The 18158-nt window shown below is 41.3% G+C and overlaps 1 protein-coding gene across 1 annotated transcript in view; it reads right to left on the bottom strand.

The window, feature by feature from the left end:
• Positions 1 to 5925: 5925 nt before the first annotated feature.
• The window catches only part of SLC16A12 (solute carrier family 16 member 12), a 55580-nt gene continuing 43347 nt past the window's right edge, over positions 5926 to 18158 (bottom strand). The window contains exons 6-8 of the mRNA XM_039546459.1: positions 16487 to 16746; positions 11164 to 11445; positions 5926 to 7016 (exon numbers count right to left, since the gene is read on the bottom strand). Of these exons, the coding sequence (XP_039402393.1) occupies positions 11183 to 11445; positions 16487 to 16746 (523 nt within the window). The 3' untranslated portion in view covers positions 5926 to 7016; positions 11164 to 11182. The remainder of the gene's footprint in view (positions 7017 to 11163; positions 11446 to 16486; positions 16747 to 18158) is intronic.

Genomic DNA, 18158 nt, shown 5'->3' with positions numbered 1-18158 from the left:
TGCAGGAGAGGATGACAGAGCACAGGGCCCAGGCACATGGGGGAGAGGAACGAGGGAACACAGGGCATGATGCGCATAGGGGAGGGCATGACAGAACACTGCACCCAGGCACATGGGGAGGGGGTGACAGGGCACAGTTGCATGAGAAAGGAAGTGCCAAAACACAGGGGATGTGCACCAGGGAGAGAGGAGTGACAGAAGACAGGTTGTTTAAAAAAAAAGAGGAATGTGTGGAGAATGTATTCCATCTTGTGAATTGCTAGAAGAATTTAGTTGTTTTAGGACTGATGGCCAAAGAGCAAAGCTTGTACAGTGTGACACTTTTACATTCCACTACTGTATCTTGGCCAATGGGATGGCATGCAATGCACCACATAGAAAACATACTACATTTCCAAAGCAAACCCCTTTAAGACTTTGTTTGTGAAAAAAATAAGAGCTATTTTTCAGGACCAATTATATCTTCACTTTTGTACATTTCTATTAGACAGCAGGCACCAGAAAAATGCAATAATCCTCCAAGTCATGCCACCCAGCAGTCACATTATTAAGCTCCCAAATGACTCATGTTGTTACAAGTGCTTCACGTAGTCAATCAGTTATCCAGGAATAAATATTACTCATCACAGGTGTAAACTCTGGCTTCAGATGCACATGTGGAATTCTCACTCACTGCACTGGCAGCTGTACTATTGGCGGGTGGGGTTGGTCTCTGGGAAACACAGAGGAAGCCAAAGGGAATTTACAGTGTGATTCTGGGTCATGAAAACCCCCTTTCTCAAATAATCTCTCACAAAATTGATGTATCCCATCCCATATGCACACAGTCAAAAAAGCACACTTCCACCTCTTCTCTCTGAAAAGGCCGGGGAGGAGGCCTTTCTTGCTTTTTATAACTAAAGGTCCAGATTGTCTCTTCCACTTCCAAAAACAAAGGTGACCCAGAATGGGTGGTAAAGGTTGGGGAGGGACTCCCTGTGGGAGAAGAGGAAGTGGGGGGAAGGGAGGGAAGAGTGTCACATACACAAAATGGTCTATCCCTACCCCACCTCTTTCCCTCTCCAAGTTTAAGAACTGCTGGAAAGAAGAGGAGATGAAGCCAGGAACCACTGACTCTCCAGAACATGATCCCTGAGTGGCCTCACAGATATGAGAGTGAGATATTTCATCTGCACTTGATGCTGTTTCAAGTAGGGTGACCAGACAGCAAATGTGAAAAATCGGGATGGGGGTGGGGGGTAATAGGAGCCTATATAAGAAAAAAGCCCCAAAATCGGGACTGTCCCTATAAAATCAGGACATCTGGTCACCCTAGTTTCAAGTAACATCGTCTTCTGTTAAATCTTCTATGCAGCTGCAACTGCGCAGCCATGCAGCAATAGTGGTATGGCTTCCACCTGAGCCATCCTGCTCGGGGAGGAGGATGAAGGGGGCAGCAGAGTAGCATTGAGGGGCCAGTCCTCCATCCGGCTGCCTCTGCACATCTGGAGGCTCGCTTCCCTATGGAAGGACCTTTGGTGTAGGAAGGCTAAGCTCCGCTCTGCAGTGCCCCCCCCCGATTCCTGTTATGATAGCAGGGCCAGTGCAATCATTTAGGCGACCTAGACAGTCGCTTAGGGCACTAGGATTTCAGGGGTGGCATTTTCTTCAGCAGCAACCGTGGCGGCCGGATCTTCGGCAGCAACCACGGCGGCCGGATCTTCGGCCACCCCGGTCGCCACTGGCATTTAGGCGGAGGGACCTGGGGCAGAGGAGCGCAGGGAGGGCCGCCTGCAGCAAGTAAGGGGGGGGGCAGCACGCAGGGGAACTCCCCACCACAGCTCACCCCTGCCCCGCCTCCTCCGCAAGCACGACGTCGCTGCTTCACTTCTCCCGCCTCCCAGGCTTGCGGCACCTAAGCTGATTGGCGCCGCAAGCCTGGGAGGCAGGAGAAGTGAAGCAGTGACGGCATGCTCAGGGTGGAGGCGGGGCAGGGGTGAGCTGGGGCGGGGGGGGTGCCTCAGGGCGGAGGGTGTGGGGTGGGGAGCTGCTGCAGGGAGGGCATCTCAGGGTGGAGGGGGGGAGCTGCCACGGGGGGGCACCTCAGGGTGGAGCGGGGGAGCTGCCGCGGGGGGCGGGAGGGCGCCTCAGGGCAGGGGCTCGGGGCCTAGGGTGCGAAACATCCTTGCACTGGCCCTGTATGAGAGGAGACAGTTTTCGGGAAACTCCTTAAGATGAACCTTGAGGAAGGAAGGAGTAGGAATGCAGCTGTTTGTGGAGAAAGATCTTGGCCAGAAATTTCCAAAATACTAGGCACCAAAAACCTCTTAAATCTAGCAGAGAAAGGCAAACAAGAACCAATGGCTAGAAGCTGGTGCCAGATAATTACAATTTAGAAATACAGCACACACATTTTTATAAAGAGGGTGATATACCACTGGAACAAAGGAAGTGGTGTATTCCCCATCTCATGATGTCTTCAGATCAAGACTAGATGCCTTGAAGTTATGCTTTAGCCAAAAGATAAACACAAGTTATTGGACTCAGTACAGGGCTAGCTGGGTTAAATGTAATGGCCTGTGATATACCAGAGGTCAGACTAAGATGATCTAATGATCACTCTGTCCTTAAATTCTATGAATCTATGAATGTGAAGCCTATACATTTGATGTTTATGCATCTAATGTTAAAGTATATAGCCTTCACATTCCTGGATATGTTATTATATTAAATATTAACATTCTTAAAAGAGCAAAAATAACCAGCATTGAGGCAATGATTACCAAAGCACAGCTTAGATGGACAGATCTTATTATCAGAATGGGTAAGGCTAGACTCCCGAAAAAGTCCTCTATCATGAGATGAAACTCAGAAAGGGCAGTAAATGTAAATACTTCAAAGACAGAATCTCAAAGCATGAGGCATAAATATAGATAACTTAGACACAGCCAAGGCCACATCTGAATGGAGAGCAATCAATAAAGGTGTGTAAACACTTTGAGAAAGAGAGATACAAAAAACCCATTGGAAAAATGGCCACACATCATGAAATGTCTTCAGCAGGAATCTACACATTCCTATGTGACATTTGTTCCCAACCTCGCTCCTCACAGATAGGACTATGCAGCCACAAGAAAACACGAGTTGTCATGATGTCATCGTTGAATATGACAGACAGCCACACATTTTATGTACAGCTACTCACCAAATCAAATTGGTTTAACATTTTAAATCTCTCCAAAAAATTTCAGAATCTGAGCCATATATTATTTCTATTTCTTAGTGCAGGTGCTAGATTACATATATTTCTATCATTACATACATTAAATGAAGGACCACTAAGGTTGGTAGAAGAAGAAAAAAACCAGAACACTGGCCTCACATAGGAAAGGTTATAACTTGTGTATTAACTTGTTTAGGTACTGGGATGTACTGTATATTTCAGCAGATCTGTATCAGTGTAGGGTTTTGTATGTGGGAGAGTGATTTTCTTCCCCACCAGGTGGTTCTGTTGCTTAGTTTTGTGCTGTCAAGAGACTGAGCCTTTGGCATTATTGATAATGAACTATAACTGAAAGAGGTGAAAGCTGCTCCGTTTAGGTATTGGGTCTGATACTTAAACAGGGCACATTTGTTAGATTTATATCTTTAAACAGGTAGAAAATCCCCAGAAAACACTACCATGCATTTCACAGCCTGCTGCTTCTACTCAATAGGGCAAAGCTTGAAGAAACTGCTCTATGTAATTATAGAACAGATCTAGCTTAGAAAAGCTGGGCAAACTGAAGCCATGCTCATTTTTCCCACCCATGCCTAGGATTTGTATAAATAACTCCAAGTTCAATGGGGACAGGGGTGTTCTGACTTTTTTTTTTTTTGGTGCTGTTTGTTTGTTTAGGACAGTGGGCCAATTCTCAGCTGGTGTGTATTGGCATTGCTCCCTTGAAGTCAATGCTGATTTACCAGCTGAGAATCTGCCCCATTGGCTGTTTCTCAAACACTTCTTCTTGTGTATTCATTCTCCAAGTGAAATAAATTCAGAATAAGAATCCTAGAATCCTAATGTGAAGTTGTGTTTTTATTGCCTCTGCCCCCTCTGCTAAAATCCACTGATCCTAAAACAGTTTAAGACTGGGTTTTCATGCTTTTGCCAGTGGGTACTGATTTATGAGGAATGGGCCAGGCATTTAGAATGGTTTCTGAAAACCCAGCTCTGTACATTCAGTTGTTTAGAGCAATGAGCATATGCAGAACATAGAAGTGGTATCCATGTTCATCCATGGGTGAAGAATATGAACAAAGAACACAACGTGGTAGAAGTTTCCTTTTTATGGAACTAAAAATACAAGAAAAGTAGTCAGCTCCAGTACAATTTGTGAAGCTGCATCACCTCACTCTAGGCTTCATTTGCACACTATAAGTTTAGCACCATCAGTAGAATAATATTTTTCTAAATTGCTTTAGCTTCAGTTGTGGCTACATTTTTTTTAATCTTTTATAGTATATGCTTGATAGAAGCAAAACCCAGTCACAGTGGGCACTGTAAAGAGTAAACGTTTACTACACTCCAATATAAATGCCTCACTATAGCCTACATTTGAAGTACAAGAAATATCGAAGGTAATGCCACAGTGAAGTATTTGTTTGGATGGAATGGAATGGAAACAACATTGACATTTTTGGCTATTGTTCCCCTTTCTTCTCTTCTCTTCCCTATTTCAACCAGCTGAAACTATAATTATTTATAAAGCACTACCAGTGTGGTCATCTCTGAACAATGAAAGATCCAGATCCTCTGCTGGGTGGTGGCATTGAAGTCAACAGAGCTACGCTGATTTGTACCAGCTGAGTGTCTTCTAACAGGTCTCTTCTCAAGGAGCTTGCAATCTGTTTCAGATGCAGACATACACTTCTGACTTCTGGCACTTTAGACATGTCCGTTTGATGGGATGTCTTCAGGGAGAATTACATTGAAAAGATTAATGAAAGAGGCATATTTTCAGGAGAGATTTAAAGAATGACAGGGAGCTTGCTATGTGTAGCAGGAGCAAGTTACAAGGGTAGGTATGTGGCTGGGAGGCTAAGGGTGGGAGGAAGCTGGGGATGATAGCAATGTAGCCATTCCAATTTGGCATAGGGCAACAGGAATAGGATCCATATCTTATATCTCCTCCATTTAATGCCTACACTACTTGACAATTACTGTTTATCTCTACATATGGTGAATTAACAACACACACACACACACACACACAATGGTGATTGTAAAAGCAAGCTTAATTTTAATTCAAATTTTCAAAGTTAGTGCCTATTCCTGAACACTTTTTACTCATACAAGAGGCTTCCTTGAAGACAATGGAATTACTGGCATGAGTAAGGACTCCTCCTGTGAACAAGAGGGTACTGGACTGGGCCTTTAATTTTATTAAATACTGCTTTACCAAACATAGGAATTGTTTCTAAGCACACATTTAGTTTTGCAAGCTAAGCTCATGTACCAGTCTCCTAAAAAGTTGTGTTCTTAGAGATCAACCCATCTAGTTATTACTCCATCAAGATTTACATTGCACTCTCTGGGCATGTATAAGGTGCCAATCATTATGCTATAAAAAGATGCCATACACAAACAAGCATTTTTGTCTACACAGTTGCAAAAGCACAGGACAAAAGAAAATACAAAATTAACACATGAAAGGGCCTGCAAATATAGCAACATCTTTCAACTGATTAAGAACCAGATTCTGCCACTCTTACTCACATTGAGTAGTACCTTACTTGGTGAGCAATTCCATGTATTATTACTTAACTTAATAAGTATATATTATCTGCCATTTACAAATGATATAGTAATCAAGAGATTTCAAGCTTCTCCAGCTTGAAAGAAATGTGAGTTGTTCAGGGACAACATTATACCCCAATTTTTGAATAGGATCATGGAGTGGGACCTAAAAGACCAGGGTTCTACTCCTGGCTCTGCTACTGGCAGTCACTTCACCTCTCTGTGCCTCCACAAACTCTTCAGGAGCGGGACTGTTTCTTGCTATGTGTTTGTTCAGTGCTATTGAAATATCATTCTCATAACTGGGATTTTCCCCGTTGGCTTAAGCAGGAGCAGCATCAGATACTAGAAGATATGTTGAATAAAAGCTGACTTCTTGTGAGCAATATGTGTTTTTATTTAGTGTCTGGTGTAACAGTACCAACACATGCTACATTCACTATCTGCCAAGATGCTGGTAAACAAGATGCATACAATGTATAAACATATATATTTCAATTTAACAATACATAAACAAAGCACTGATATTTTGACTTTGCTGTATTTTAATCTTGTGCGGACATATAATCATTACTGCACTTTTTTCAACGTAAATGTCTTTGAAAAGTTCCACTTACTGTTATAAAATACTGAAGATCTATAATACAATAAATACTCCTATTCATTCCTATCAATACATTTTCCCAAGATGCTGAATATACAACCTATATTGGTCATAAAGAGTTATATAGTCAAACTTTTATTCAGCATTTCGGGGTAAATGGGTTGATAGCAACATATTCTACAGCCAATTTTAGAGTCCCTGAACACACTGCCATTACCACCGTATTTTCTACCTCCATATTTGCCCCAAATGTATAAACAAAACAAAACTAATCAACAAATGTGACTGCAAATGCCTTTTATTTTTTTCTTAAAATACAAGAAGGGAGCCTGACCTTGCAAAGCCTTACTCAGGCAAGTAGTTCTTACTCATGTGCGTAGTCCTATTTGGATTGCCCCAAAAGGGCAGCCCAACAGAGTCTGAAAGAAGGACTCTGGGTTAGATCATCCAGCAACAAACTTATTTTCCTAGCACAATTTACATACACAACAACAATGCATTAATGTTTCTTTTTTATGGCAGCTTGTGGGAGTTTCTCCAGTAAGCAAAAGATGGGCAAACAGAGGGGGACAAAGTGAAGACAGGAGTTAGAATCTTACCTGAGAGTTTCCAAACTCTTTGATGTATAGGTGTTTTGAATGACAGCATAGTTCTCTGAAAACATCCCGTCAATGTGCAGCAGCAGTCAAAAAAGATGACAGAATGTAAGGAACCATTAGGAAAGGGACAGATTATAAAACAGAAAATATTATAATGCCACTATAAAACCATGGCACACTCACACCTTGATTACTGTGTGCAGTTCTGTTGCCCTGTCTCAAAAACAATATTAGATACAGAAAAGGTACAGAGAAGGGCAACAAAAATTATTAGGGGTATGGAACAGCTTCCATATGAAGAGAGATTATAAAGATTGGGACTGTTCATCTTGGAAAATAGACAATGAAGGGGGGATATGATAGAGGTCTATACAGTTATGAATGGTATGGAGACAGAGAATCAGGAAGTGTTATTTACCCTTTAACATAACATAAGAACTAGGGATCACCTGATGAAATTAATAGGCATCAGGTTAAAAACAAAACAAAGGAAGTACTTCACACAACACACAGTACCCTGTGAAACTTATTGCTAGAGGATGTTGTGAAGGTGAAAACTATAACTGGATTAAAAAAGAATTAGATAAATTCATGGAGGAGAGGTCCAGAAATGGCTATTAGCCAAGATGGTCGGGATGCAACCCTATGCTGCAGATGTCTCTAAACTGCCAGAAACTAGGCGTGGACAACAGGGGATGGATCATTCAGTAATAATGCCCTGTTTTGTGCATTCCCCGCTGAAGCATCTGGCACTGGCCACTGTCAGAAGACAGGATACTGAGCAAGGTGGACCTTTGGTTGACCCAATATGGCCATTCTTATTTAAAAATAGCTCTTTTTGCTTAAGGTATGTCTGCTGTACCATACTTACAATCTGAATCCTTCCTGAAATTTATTGTTTGGCAATATTCCATTGATTTTAAACCAGAATTCCCCATGTGATTTCCTCCACTTAATACCCATTTTTGTTTTTTTTAACACTTTTTAGTAGCCTTTCTAGTTCCTCTGCAGCAATTATAATACACTACTGAATAAATTGCAAATAGCTGAAAGAGTACAAAACTACAGGCTTCCAAAGAGAAAAGGATTATGTTAAAGTCAGGGGCCAGATTCACCAGCGTGGTATGACCACTTGCATTGCACTATTGGCATAACTGGTCGATCGAGGGTCACCTTTGAAAGAGCGATCCTCCAGTGGCATAGAGTCAGCAAACTACATTCTTCCTCTGTATTATCAGAGCAGCAAGGAGAAAGGGGATGTGGCTGGGACACCCTCATGCTATATGTGGATGAATGGCTGGGTCTTTCAGCCCCTGGGCCCTTTGCAGTCCGTGAATAGGGGTACCAGCCCTTTCACAGCGCTGCTGTAGTATCAGTGAAATGCAAAGGTTACTTTTAAGCTACCTTTGCATGCAACCCCCTTACCTATGCTCTGTGCAGCTAAATTGGACTGCAGAATCAGGCTCTTTAGCTTTATGTAACATGGTACCCATAATAAATACCTTCTCAGAACACTAACAGTGAGGTCAAATTATGTCTCAATATTATATACTGAAATATGCATGACAAATAAATCTAGTCAACGCATGTTCTATTTATAAAAACAGTAAAAAAATATAGTTAAGCCCCTAAAGTATGTACCATCAGCTCCCGATGATCTAAATCAGCTTTATATACTGTGATCATTGTCACTTTCCCTTCTCACATTTACAGAGAACTAGGAAATCATGAGCAACTACTGAATACATTGTAGAGACAAAGAAAAATACTAGTTCAGTGTTAATGAAAATTCTTTGAACTCTAATCAATTTGAGAACAAACAGAACACAACCTTATATAGTATCAAAACATAGAAACAACCTTCATTTCAGAGTTTAGATGTCACCCGTCTGTTACATTTTGGAACAGCATTTTGGAAATGTAGAAGAGTGACATTATTTAATAGGTTTCAGAGTGGTAGCCATGTTAGTTTGTATCGGCAAAAAGAAGGAGGAGTACTTGTGGCACTTTAGAGACTAACAAATTTATTTGAGCATAAGCTTTCTTGGGCTAAAACCCACTTCATGGGATGCATGCAGTGGAAAATAAAGTAGGAAGATATATATACACAGAGGACCTGAAAAAATGAGTGTTGCCATACTAACTATAATGAGAATAATCAGTTAAAATGAGCTATTATCAGCAGGAGAAAAAAAACTTTTGTAGTGATAATCAGGATAGCCCATTTCCAACAGTTGACAAGAAGGTGTGAGCAACAGTAGATGAAAAAAATTAGCATGGGAAAACAGTTTTACTTTGTGTAATGACCCATCTACTCCCAGTCTTTATTCAAGCCTAATTTAATGGTGTCAAGTTTGCAAATTAATTCCAACTCTGCAGTTTCTCATTGGAGTCTGCTTTTGAAGTTTTTTTGTTGGAGTATTGCAACTGTGAGGTCTGTAATTGAGTGACCAGGGAGGTGGAAGTGTTCTCCAACTGGTTTGAATGTTATAATTCTTGATGTCTGATTTGTGTCCATTTATTCTTTTGTGCAGGGACTGTCTGGTTTGGCCAATGTACATGGCAGAGGGGCATTGCTGGCACATGATGGCATATATCACATTGGTAGATGTGCAGGTGAATGAGCCTCTGATAGTGTGGCTGATGTCACATCTACCAATGTGATATATGCCATCATGTGCCAGCAATGCCCCTCTGCACTGGAAGTAGATGGGTCATTACACAAAGTAAAAACTACTTCCCCATGCTAATTTTCCCCTACTGTTACTCACACCTTCTTGTCAACTGTTGGAAATGGGCCATCCTGATTCTCACTACAAAAGTTTTTTTTCTCCTGCTGATAATAGCTCACCGTAACTGATTACTCTCGTTATAGTTAGTATGGTAACACCCATTGCTTCATGTCCTCTGTGTATATATATCTTCCTACTGTATTTCCTACTGTATGCATTCAATGAAGTTGGTTTTAGCCCACAAAAGCTCATGCTCAAATAAATTTGTTAGTCTCTAAGATGCCACAAATACTCCTCTTTCTTTTATTATTTAATAGATGAATGTATCAGTAATGCACCCCACAAGCTACATTTACTCCATAGCTTTTCTGAAGCACCCAATTGTATTGTTTTTTTTCCCAACACAATAAGTCTGAATCAGCAGTAAATGTCAGCAGTTGTCTGCTGGCCCAAACAAGCCAAAAATATCTAGGGCCAGATCCTCATCTGTTGTAAATCATGGATTCACATCCACTGAGGATCTGGCCCCTGGAGTTCTAGAGAGGAGAAGGACCTCTCTGGGTTTGGGTCTGGTTTGGATTTCAGGCAATGAGAATTTGCTTTGGCTCCTTTACATTTCAGTATGCCTCCTCCCATGCATAAAAACCCTGGAGGACAAACCAAACACACTGGGCTCTAGAGCCCAGCTGGGATGGCAGTCACAGGCTCCCTTCCCATCTGTTCACAAAAGGGATCAGCAACAGGAGATAATACCTGAACTGGAACTCTATCCCCTAGAAATCCATTTTCCAGGGACCTTTGAAGTGGGAAAGGGCAAATATCTTGTAGCAAGTTTGGGAACAGAGCTGGAAGAATCGTATTTCTCATAAAGCTGCATTCTAGTTATGTACAAAGTTTAGGCACACTGTAAAATTAAAGCTGCTTTAGAGATACTTTGAAATAATGTTCTATATGGTCTAAAACACAAATCTCCTGCAGAATTCCTTAACAATGGCATTGGCATTTGTAACAGTGATTTTCAAATGTTTGGAAAAGACCAATAAGCTTGGAACATTTTTTTGCTGGTCAGTCCACTGAAAAACAAAACGGAGTGCAACACTGAAAAGCTTATTTCATCAGCCCTGTTTTTAAAACAGTTTCAACCTAAGTTCTATTGTTCCGTTTTGCTTTGTGATCGTCATGTGAATTACCTCTGATTATTATCAATTACCTCAGTAGATTCATCCTATTATCTCTGGAGCCAGCATTACTGACTCAGAAAATATCCTGCACACGTTAACTGAAGAACTTTCCTCATTTGTACCTAACTTTGCTTTAGAGCTGTATAAATCACAGTTGTTATTCTACTAAAATATGAGAGAAAAATCTAGTTGAAAGATGCCTTGTTTCTTTCATTGTATTGGGAAAATATATCTTCAAGAGTGTAGCATGTGCAGTCACATCTCTCTTAGCCATGGCTGTACTGCATACCAAGGCTTGATGGCACTTGTCATCTGTTGCTGTAGCTATTTGCCTCAGTGGCCAATATTTCTACATCCTTTTGGTCTAAATCTCCAGACACAGAATAAGCTGTTGTTCCATTTGTCCAGTTCTGCTGTTTTGTGTCAGTATCTCTGGTAAGTGACCTCAGCTGTGTCCTTTTGATTTTCTTTGCTAGTCTAGCAAAGCAGAGTAATGTTGAACTGAATATCATAGAAAATCCACACAGAATGAATGATGCAGTGTAGCTGCCGGTTGTATCCACCAGCCAACCTATTGGAAAACAAATATTTTTTAAGGTATTTAGTAATTTACAAACTCCTTGTTACAGCATTCATACTGCAATTCATCACATACAATGGTGATCAAGTGACAGGCATATATAGCTGACACATCAGTTAAAATACATTTTGCCTCCAGGGAAAGAAAACAAATATCTTACATAATGATCTCATCATACTTAGCTCAAGTTTTTAGAAGCTTTTGTTCAGAACATAACCCCATCACAAAAGGGCACTGTAGTTTTCCCTACAATCCTATATAAACATCCTCTAAAAGCATTGATTTAGCTGACAGTCTGGAAATGTGCTCAGAGCCATCATGGGAGTAAATGCTATTCTGTGCATGAGTTCCCCACCCAGAAACTTTGTCTGGGCTTGTGTATCACTTGAAATGTTCCATTAATATTTTTGCAGTGACAAATCAAATTAAAAAGCATCAAAAGCAGAGGTGAATTTGAACTTGGAGTGAACAGCAAATACAAAATGAAAGACATATATACTGTACTATGGCTATTCAAGAAAGGCAATATGAATCGGTGATCTTCCCACATCACTCAAAATGGATATAAATCCTTTCTGTGGAATGATCAGGACATCATTGTCCTAATCCCTACTTCATTTTTCAAGCAAGAAATTTAAACTAAACTGGCAGGAGATATGGTGTTCAGATATCCCGGTGATGATGATGGCTACTTAAGAACCTGAATAGAATTGAATGGACTATTGCCAGCCCATACTAAAGAAATTCAACAGTAAACCCCACTGCCTAATCCATGCCACATTTCTGAAATGGACGGATAAAGCTCTCTGGATCCTAAAATCTATAAAAGAACATACTTTGATTAAAACTCAAGGGTTATTTAATTTCAAAGCAAAAGATACATTTTTGCACTTTTTATATTGCTGAACTACATGAAACAATTAAATAACAATGTGCTGGATTATTTCATTGTATGCCCCTGAATTTCCATTTGTTTTTAGTGTGCCGAATTCACTCCATCAAAATAGGGCTTAAGTGGGACCCAAGTGGTGTGTAGGTCATGCATTGGCCCTGTGCTCAGGGCTCAAGTGGACTCAAATACTGTTTGTTTATTTTCCTTTCTCTTTTCCATCATTTAGTGCTAAGGCCCACATGAATTTTACATAGAATTTAGAAAACAACTAAGCCACGGGGATCTTTTCCTCACCAACACAATGAAAACATCAGAGAGAGATCACTTTGATCAGTCACAAGGGAAGAACACATTGGGACTGTTCATAATATTTGAAAATGTTATAAAAATACACAAACTGAAAAGTAAAGCCATGCTAAGGTGTTTGCTCTTAACTACCATGGGCGGTGCAGATCATAGGCTGGGGAAGGCTATGCCTCCCCAGACAGCCCCGGCACTCTGGGGTTGGCGGCACTCAGGCTACCGGGGTGAGGGAGCGGGGCCTCAGATGGAAGGGGCGGGCTGGGCCAGGGGCTAGCCTCCCACCACCCATGTTAACTCTTCTGGCTTGGTTACCTCCTTCCCACTATTGGAGAAGGACTTTTGTTTTTAATATGGGCCAGATGCTCTCCTCTGCTCCAAGTGTTTTCTTTTCTCACCAAAATTTGTCATGGGCATCTGTGTGGCGGGAGGGTCCCAGAGCTTGGGCTGCAGCCTGAGTCTAAACATCTACACAGCAATTAAACAGTCCCTTGGTCTGTGCCCATGTGCCCAAATCAGCTGGCATGGGCCAGCCGCGGGTTTTTAATTGCAGTGTAGAGGGCTATGTTGCCAGCTGAGGAGGGGATGCACCCTGCATGGATGTCCTGACCTCCACAGGATTCATATCAGGATTGTCTGTGGCTCTTCATGCCATTTGGGTGAATGTGATCATGAAATGATAGATTACATGATTCTAAGGAAAGGAAGGAAGGAGAGCAGCAGAATAAAGACAATGGACTTCACAAAAGCAGACTTTAACAAACTCAGAGAACTGATAGGTAAGGTCCCATGGGAAAAAAATCTAAGCAGAAAAGGAGCTCAGGAAAGCTGGCAGTTTCTCAAAGAGTTAATATTAAAAGCACAACAGCTAACTATCCCAATGTGAAGGAAAGACAACAAGAGGCCAATATGGTTCTATCAGGAGCTCTTCAGTGATCTGAATATCAAATAGGTATCCCACTAAAAGTGGAAACAGACAACTTGCTAGGGAGGGAATACGAAAGAATAGCACAAGCATGTAGGAACTAAATTAGGAAAGCTAAAGTACAAAATGAGTTACATCTAGTGAGGGACATAAAAGGCAATGGAAACAGGTTCTATAAATATATTAGGAACAAGAAAAAGATGAATGAAAATATAGGTTCTCTACTTAATGGGGAAGGTGAGCTAATAATAGATGACTTCAAGAAGGCTGATACGTTTAATGCCTATTTTGCTTCAATCTTCACTAAAAAGGCAAACTGTGACCAGATACTTAACACAATAAATATTAACAAACAGGTGGAAGGAACACAAAGTAAAACAGGAAAATACCAGGTTAAAGAACATTTAGATTTAGATTTGGCTAAATGTAAATGAATACATCTAGGAACAAAGAATATAGGCCGTACTTACATGATGGGGGAGTCTATCCTGGGAAACTGTGACACTGAAAAAAAATTGGGGCTCATGGTAGATAATCAGCTGAAAATGAACTCCCTGAGTGATGTTGTAACCAAAAGGACTAATGCAATCCTTGGGTGCAGAAACAGAGGAATCTCGAGTAGTAGTGAATAGGTTATTTTGCCTCTGTATTTGGCACTGGTGCAACCACAGCTTGAATATTGTGTCCAATTCTGGTGTCCACAATTCAAGAAAGATATTGATAAATTGGAGAGGGATCAGAGAAGAGCCATGAGAATGACTAACAGATTAGAAAATTTGCTTTATAGAGACAGATTCAAGAAGCTCTATCTATTTAGCTTAAAAAAGAGAAGGTTAAGGGTTGACTTGATTACAGTTTACAAGTACTTACACATGGAGACAAATATTTGATAATGGGTTCTTCAGTCCAAGAGAAAAAAATATAACAGGATCAAATGGCTGGAAGTTGACATTAGACATATTCAGACAGGAAGTAATTTTTTAATGGTAAGAATAATTAATCACCGGAACAATGTATTAAGTGTTGTGGCAGATGCTTCACCACTGGCAATTTTTAAATCAAGATTGGATGTTTTTTCTAAAAGATATGAAAATTCTAGGAATTATTTTCGGGTTATTCTATGGTTTGTGTTATACAGGAGGTCAGACTAGATAATTATAATGGTCTTTTCTGGCCTTGGAATCTATGAATCTAGATAAATTAGATATTTTCAAGTCAGCAGGGCCTGATTAAATTTATCCTAGAATACTTAAGGAACCATCTGAAACAATCTCAGAACCATTAGCAATTATCTTTGAGAATCCATGGAGGATGGGTGAGGTCACAAAAGACTGAAGAAGGGCAGACATAGTACCTATCTTTTAAAAAAGGGAACAAAGAGGACCTGGGGAATTATAGGTATCCAGAAAGACAATAGAACAAATTATGAAACAATCAATTTGCAAGCACCTAGAGGATAACAGGATTACAAGGAATAGCCAACATGAATTTGTCAAGACTAAATCATGCCAAATCAACCTAATTTCCTTCTTTGACAGGGCTAATGGCCTAATGGATGGGGGTGGGAGCTGTAGGTGTGACATATGTTGATTTTAGCACGGCTTTTGACATAGTCCCACATGACATTCTCATAAGCAAACTAGAGATATGTGGTCTAGATTAAATTACTATAAAGTGGGTGCAAAACTGGCTGAAAGACCATAATCAAAGAGTAGTTATAAATGGTTCTTTTCAAAATAGTGGGGTACTTGTCCTGTGTCCAATACTATTAAATATTTTCATAGACTAGAATTTGAAACTACTTTGACAAATTGGAGAATTGGTCTGATTTCAACAAGATTAAAGTAAAAAAAGACAAGTGCAAAATATTACACTTAAGAAGGAAAAATCAAAGGCACAGCTACAAAATAGGGAATAACTGGCTAGGCACTAATACTGCTGGAAAGGATCTGAGGGTTACAGTGGATGACAAATTGAATTAGAGTCAACAATGTTTTGCATTTGTGAAAGAGGCTAATATGATCCTGGGGTGTGTTAACAGGAGTGTTGTATGTAAGACACAGGAGATAAATGTCCTGCTCTATTCAGCACTGGTAAGCCCTCAGCTGGAGTACTGTGTCCAGCTAGGTACCACACTTTAAGAAAATGTTGAGAAATTGGAATTAGTTCAGAGGTGAGCAACAAAAATGATAAAACCAGACCAGTGAGGAAAGGTTTTTAAAAACCAGACCAGTGAGGAAAGGTTAAAAAAGCTGGGCATGTTTCGTTTCGAGGGGGAATAAAAGACAAGAGGTGGTCCTGACACCAGTCCTCAAATATGTTAAGGGCCTTTATAAAGAGAACAGTGATCAATTGTTCTCCATGTCCACTGAGGGTAGAACCAAAAGTAATGGGCTAAATCTGCAGCAAGGGAGATTTAGATTAGAGATTAGGAAAAAAATTCTAACTATATGGATAGTTAAGCACTGGAAAAGGCTTCCAAGGGAGGTTGTAGAATAATCCCCATGACTGGAGGTTTTAAGAACAGGTTGGTCAAACACCTGTCAGGGATGATCTAGGTTTACATGGTTCTGCCTCAGCACAGGGGGCTGGACTAGATGACCTCGGGAGGTCCCTTCCAAGCCTACAGTTCTATAATTTTAGGCTCTGTATTTTCACCCTTTGATGTGTTTTTCCACAAACATGGATAATTTTGATGGCTGTAAGTTAGAGATGGGCAACGTTTACCAGAACTTGATTTTTCAATGACATTTTTCATCAGTGTTTGAAATTTCTATGAAACATATGGAACAAAATTTATGCACAAAATGACTTCCCACATCTGACCAGCTCTAGATAAATAAATCATTCAGCTTTCAGAAGGTAAATCCGGAGTAACAGTATAAACAGTACAGTATAGTAATCTGTGAACTGACCTGCAATGGGTGGACTCACTAGATAAGGGAGTGCATGAAGAAAATACACTACCCCTAGGGCTGATGATAAGGAAGCAGTTCCCACTACATCTGCTGTCACAACAGGGATCAGTGTAACGTAGGCTCCATCAAAATACCCAAAGGTAAATGAGAATGGCACAAGCATAGGGAAACTTTGGAGAACAGGAAGGAAGAGACAACAGAGGCCATCCATTCCCACGGCAAAGAGGTAGCAAACATAGCGGTACTTCTTCAGACACCTGCAGATTTTAAAAAGAGGAAGGATAAGTCAATCATGTGTACTTCCTCTCTGTTTCTGTTCACTTCCAGACCTATTAGTTTACCACATGCAATTAACATATGGTTGAGTCCTGGGATATTTTCTGTGTTAACCTGTTCCCTGTCTTTTCTATGCTGCACAGTTTTAATGTCTGGCTTCCCACACAGCTTTCCAAGTGCAAAACCCAGCCAGTGAGGGCTCTAACACTGTGCTGGATTGACAAACCTGGATAGTGAAGTTCTCTATCTACCTGTAGAACACACAGTAGAGACAGCAGTGCGAGCTTCCCTACACTATGCACATGCCTCAGTTTTCTTGGGGACCACCCTGGGTGGGGTGAGGGTAGTTCAACCTCCAGGCCCATTCAACCCTTGGTCTCTGTTTTAAAACTTTGTCTGAATAACATATATAGTAACTCCTCACTTAAAGTCGTCCCTGTTAACATTGTTTCGTTGTTACGTTGCTGATCAATTAGGGAACATTCTCGTTTAAAGTTGCACAATGCTCCCTTATTACGTTGTTTGGCAGCCGCCTGCTTTGTCCACTGCTTGCAGGAAGAGCAGCCTGTTGCAGCTAGCTGGTGGGGGCTTGGAACCAGGGTGGACTGGCAGCCCCCCTATCAGCTCCCTGCTCCCCTAAGTTCCCTGCGCAGCAGCCGCCCAGCAGGCTAGCAAATGCTGGGCAGTTCAGCTGTCCCTCCCCACACCACTGCCATGTGCAGCTCCTGCCCTCTGCCTTGGAGCTGCTCCCGGGAGCCTCCTGCTTGCTGTGCAGGGAAGGGGAGGGCGTGCTAATGTCAGGGTGTCTCCCCCCACACTTACTCCATCTCCATAGAGCAGGTGGGGACATGACAGGGCTCAGGACAGAGGGAGCTTGCTAGCAGCAGCTGCTGTCTCAACTTGCTGATCCACTTAAAAAGGCAATGTACTTAGAGTGGGGTCAACGTACTTGAAGGGGCAATGCACATCTCTCTCACACACCGAGTGTGTGTCTCTGTCTGCCATGCTGTCTCCCCTCCTTCCATTTGTGCTGTCTTGTAGAGTGTGAGAGGCTACATTAACAACAATGCGTTAACCCTTGAGGACTCAGCCGAGTGCTAGTTCATCATTCAGCACTAAGGCATTCCCCTGAGAAATATTCCACCCTCTGACTCCACCACCTCAACCAAGCTTCACAATCAGATATGGAGATATACCTATCTCATAGAACTGGAAGGGACCCTGAAAGGTCATCAAGCCTCCTGCCTTCACTAGCAGGACCAAGTACTGATTTTGCCCCAGATCTCTAAGTGGCTCCCTGAAGGACTGAACTCACAACCCTGGGTTTAGCAGGCCAGTGCTCAAACCACTAAGCTATCCCTCCCCGTCATTGCTATATACAGTATTAAATTGT

Source organism: Mauremys reevesii, linkage group 7 (genome assembly GCF_016161935.1).
Source record: "Mauremys reevesii isolate NIE-2019 linkage group 7, ASM1616193v1, whole genome shotgun sequence".
NCBI classification, from domain to species: Eukaryota; Metazoa; Chordata; order Testudines; family Geoemydidae; genus Mauremys; species Mauremys reevesii.
This window is presented reverse-complemented; position numbering and strand designations above follow the sequence as displayed.